Source organism: Mandrillus leucophaeus, unplaced genomic scaffold, assembly GCF_000951045.1.
Source record: "Mandrillus leucophaeus isolate KB7577 unplaced genomic scaffold, Mleu.le_1.0 Scaffold101, whole genome shotgun sequence".
Classification (NCBI taxonomy): Eukaryota; Metazoa; Chordata; class Mammalia; order Primates; family Cercopithecidae; genus Mandrillus; species Mandrillus leucophaeus.
Genome location: NW_012098210.1, coordinates 3,129,236 through 3,134,112, shown reverse-complemented (window position 1 = coordinate 3,134,112; position 4,877 = coordinate 3,129,236). Strand labels below are relative to the sequence as shown.

The following is a 4,877-nucleotide window of genomic DNA, read 5'->3' as shown; positions in this document are numbered from 1 at the left end:
ACCCCCACATACCTAGTAATAAATCTAACAAAAAATGTTTAAGGACTTTGTAAAGGAATATTTAATCACACGTATCAATAATCTCTTGGCTAGTACTTTCCCACTCAATATCTTCATTTACCCTCACATTATCCTGGTTTTCCAAATGCAGGGCCCAGGGAGTGTGCAGAGACATGACCAGAATCACAGACCTCCCAGGTCTCCCCATGCCCTCATGCCCAGCTACTCTGCTCACACCTCACCTCGTTGTATAAATCGCTGAATTCCTCAACCACGTCCTTGGGGATCCTGCGGCCGTGGTTGGTAAGGTAGCAGGCCACGCCATTCTTGGAATAGAGGCTGATGCGGCCCACGCTGCGTTCCCCATCGGTTGTCTCTTCCAGGAGGCCGCTGGCTTCTGCTAGATGATAGATAGGGTTCCCATGGGAGCCATGGATCCAGGTGGCTCCCAGCTCAAAGGTGGCGTGTCCTGAGGGTGACAACAGGCCCTTAGAGGCTTAGGGACTTCTCCAGAGAAGGCCAGCACGGCTTCCCCCTCCTTCCTCCAAGAGGGTCTTTCCACCCCTACAACAGGGCAGGAAAGAGATTGAACTCCCACTGCTGGCAAACAACAAAGGTCCTCAGTGAAAAGTTCCCACCGAAAAACACCTTACAGCTAACATAACTGCCACCTTGGATGACTCTGTGATTTGTCCCAGAGTCGCCTTACTGGGCCAGTTAGAAGGCTCTTCTTTTTCAGTCCTACCTTTTTCTCAGGTAATACCAGATACCAGCCCCCACTTCCTCACTGGTGCCTCCTCACCTGGGAGCAGCACTGTGGGCACCTGAGGGTCCCCACCTGGGCTTTTTTCAATTCTTCAACATCCCCAGTGGCTCCAAGATCTAAAGCACTTCCCAGACAGAAAATGGTCCCCTCCAAATTCAACACGGGGCAGGAGAGAAGGCCAAACATCCCAGTTTGCAAGATTCACCCATAAAGCAATCTAAAGCACACTTTCAGGGAAAGTGAAGCCCTCTACATCCTTTGGTGCAGTACAAAAAACCCTGAGAGCCGGACTGGGGCAGGGGACATCTCCTGGGTCCAAGTTGGGATGACCTGGGAACGAGGTCCACTACCCCATTCCCAGCCAAGGTACCATATACTCTGAGGCAAGTTGCCTCTGTGCCTGGGCTGCAGTTTCTTCTTCTGATGCTGCAGAAACTGTCTCCTTCTCCCATTCATCTCCATCCCTACCTAGCTCCCAGGGAAGCTGAAACGATGAAAGGAAAATAGAAATTTTGGGGGGTGTGTTTTGTTTTGTTTTTGCAGGCCTGCTTCAAGATATATATGGTACATTTTTTGCCAAGATAGTCACAATGATTCCTCCTATCTTTGTACACACACCCCTTTTGCAACGTGACTTTGCCATTCCTCCCATGAGAAGGCGGAGTCTGTTTCCCTGCCAGACACTGTTGTGTGCGCCAGGGGAAAAGGGACAACTTTGGTTATGCCTTGCAGGAAATGCTGTAGGGGAAGACACTTAATGTGATCAAAGTTTCTACAAGAGGCCGAGGCAGGCGGATCACCTGAGGTCAGGAGTTCAAGACCAGCCTGGCCAACATGGTGAAACGCCCATCTGTACTAAAAATACAAAAATTAGCCAGGTACGGTGGCACACACCTGTAATCCCAGCTACTCAGGAGGCTGAGGCTGGAGAATCTCCTGAACCCCGGAGGCGGAGGTTGCAGTGAACCAAGATCATGCCACGGCACTCCAGCCTGGGTGACACAGCGAGACTGTCTCAAAAAAAAAAAAAAAAAATCCTCTAGAGGACCAGTGTAGCCACACATTCCAGGCCATGTGTGGTCTCACTGGGTCATTTTCATGGTTCCTACCCACCCAACCCCTCGTTGGTCAGATCCCACCACCCCCCACCACCCGGTTGGGAAGCCCTGACCGGGGATTTCGGGCAATTTCCCCACTCTCTGAGACCCCTGGCAAAGTCTGCCCACCCCTAAGGCAAGTCTCTTACCTGGCTGCTTTCTCCAGGGTCCTCACTGCTCTGTAACCTGGACAGATCCACTTCCCAGATAATCCCAAGACCTGCCCATCACACACATGGAGACCCAAAATCCCCTTTCACCTCTGCTAACCCAGGATCCTACTGCTGCAGGGCTAGCTCTCAGTCATGATAGACTAACTCACAATCAAAAGTTAACAACTACTGGGGCCTTGCAGAAGAATTTCACTTCTTGTGAAATAGAAACTGGCCCACTCAGTACCAAGAGAGCGTGGATGTCCACTTCCTCCTAAACACTGTGAACGCTACGTCAGAATATAGCCAGCATTCTCCACAAGTGAAAGTCAGGGCCCTACCGTGTCCACTTCAGAGGGCTGCCACGAGGAGCAAAGGAAGCTTCTGGAAAACGCCCAGGCAGGATGCACGATGGAACATTTATCCCAGAAGCTAAAATAATGAGACTTCAGGCAGAGCCGGGAATTAGGAGACTAAAGGTGACCTGGGGAGGTGGCTTGGCTGGACTGGGTGGCACTTACCAAGTTTCACACTCTGCACACGGCCTCCGATGTGGCTGGAAGCCTCAAGCACAGTGACATCCGTGAAGCCCTGCTCGAGAAGTGCTTTGGCTGCAGCCAGGCCAGCCAAGCCGGCGCCGATCACCACCACACGAGGCTGTCCCCTTCTCCGTAGGCCACGACTGAGAGGGTCATCCGCACTGTCGCCACTAGATTCACAACTTTGCATACCGTCCGCACTCACCTTCTAGGAACCTGCAGGAGGAGGTATCACAGCTTACTGGCTCTGCCTTCACTTCCCACCTGCCCCAAGGGACACTCAGGGCTCCCATCACACTCTGCCCTCTGTTGCGGGTGGGGGAACCTGGAGTCCTCTCCCTCCCTCTCTGAGGACCTGGACAAGAAGAGCCACCTCCAAAGGGGCAGGGAGGGAGGGAAGAATAAATAAGAGAAGGTGGCAGGAAGGGAGGAAAAAAGGAAGAAAGGGAGGGAAGGAGAATGTAAGGGAGGGATGCATTTTGGGTCCCCACCAGCAGGCAGGAGACCTAGGAGCCCATCTTAAGCCCCTGAAATTCTCAATCCCACCCCCAAACTTGTTAGGCACTGCTTCTTCCCTGACCACAGGCCCCAAAGTGGAGATGAGAGGCGGCCAGTGAGGAGATGACCAAGAAGGCTACAGTCAGGAGAGACTGGGGCTTGAGGCTGCTGATTCTGGACCAGCTCAGCATGGCATAGCTGCTGTGGTCCACCTGGTGCCAATACCAGGATGCTCACACAGACCCCAGGATACTTGTCTGGACCCAAAGATACTCACACAGATGCCCCAGGATACACAGACCCCAGGATACTTGCCTGGACCCCAGGATACTTGACTGGACCCCAGGATACTTGCCTGGACCCGAAGATACTTGCATGGACCCCAAGATATTCACACAAACCTCAGGATACTCACACAGACCCCAGGATACATGCACACACAACCCTGGACCCTCTGTTCTCCCTCCTTTGCCTGGCTTTTCCCTGGCACTCTCTCTTTCCCTTGCCCCTTCTCTTGTCTCTGGCTTTCTGTTGGTCTTTCACAGCCTCAATAAAGTGGCAATTTGGTGGGCAGGACATAGTCCCACCCTCCCCCAAGAAAGTGCCACGAGGCCTGCATCCAACAAGCCTGCTATTCTGGGTAGGTTGTTTTCCCAGCCACCCAGTCCCTCAGCCACCACAAAGCAGCAAGGAACCCAGGAAACAGTGGACCAAGAGGACCCATGGCACCAGAGGCCAGACATGAAATTGACAGTTACACTAAACCAGTTTGCTCAGAGACGCCAGATTAGGGGAGCTGATGGCTGGGAAGCCAAGGGGGTCCCCAAATCTGGCCCCAGGGCTAGGAGAGGCTGTGTTTCTCTTCCTAGAATGACCTGGAGGGTTTGGAGGTATCTGGGGGCCACCCTGAGGAACAACTCAACTCAGATGCTGTCCCTGTTCCTTCCCTGATTCAAGCAATTTCTATTCCAGCTGTCTTTGCTGAGGTTTAAGTAGCAGCAGTTGTAGAATCTAATAGTATCCAGGATCTAACAGGGAACAAATGTGGGTGGAAGGTGGCTGCCGGACAGCAAACAAGGGGCACTGTCACCCGTACCTAATAAAGCTGTGCATAACTGTTCCCATGACATAGCAATCCCACTCTAAAGCATACACCCAACAGAAAGGGGGCAGATTCCACCAAAGACACATGTTAAAGAGTGTGCACAGCAGCTACATTCATAACAGCCTGAAAATAAAAACACCCCACAAGTCTATCAGCAGGAGGACAGATACATATCCGGTGCTGTAAGTAGCATATCCATACCACGCACTACTCTTCAGCAATAAACAGAACCCAACTACTGATACTCCCAACCACACAGATGCACCTCAACCCACACTGAGTAAAAGAAGCCAGAGACAAAAAGGCACAGACTATGACCTCATTCCCACGAAGCTCAGGAAGAGGCAAACCCAATCTGTGAAGCCAGAGGTCAGAAGAGAGGTTAGGAGGCAGGGAGATGACTGAAGGGGGCAGGAGGGGACTTTCTTACGTAGAGGGAATAAGTATCTTAATCTGAAGAGTGGGTACCCAGTGCACATATGAAGATTCGCTGAGTTACACATTTGAGATATGTGTAATTCACTGTATATATCTACATACACCTCATTAACAAGATAGTCATTCCTGCCTTCCAATCAATCCGTCAAAGGCTGCCACACTGACTTTCTTCTCTATGCATTTCAGGGTCTGACCACTGAGGTTTCCATCCTGCTTTGAACCGCAGCGTCCTTAACATCACTTAAGTGACATGGGTGAGCAAAGGAGGCTTTTTTCGAAATA

At 51.5% G+C, this 4,877-nt stretch overlaps 1 protein-coding gene across 2 annotated transcripts in view; it reads right to left on the bottom strand.

Moving 5' to 3' along the window:
* The window catches only part of SMOX (spermine oxidase), a 36,101-nt gene that overhangs the window by 10,587 nt on the left and 20,637 nt on the right, over window positions 1-4,877 (bottom strand). For both annotated transcript variants that reach the window (XM_011975176.1, XM_011975181.1), the window contains 2 exons: window positions 2,537-2,770; window positions 243-469 (listed from right to left, as the gene is read on the bottom strand). In XM_011975176.1, the coding sequence (XP_011830566.1) occupies window positions 243-469; window positions 2,537-2,744 (435 nt within the window). In that variant the 5' untranslated portion in view covers window positions 2,745-2,770. The remainder of the gene's footprint in view (window positions 1-242; window positions 470-2,536; window positions 2,771-4,877) is intronic.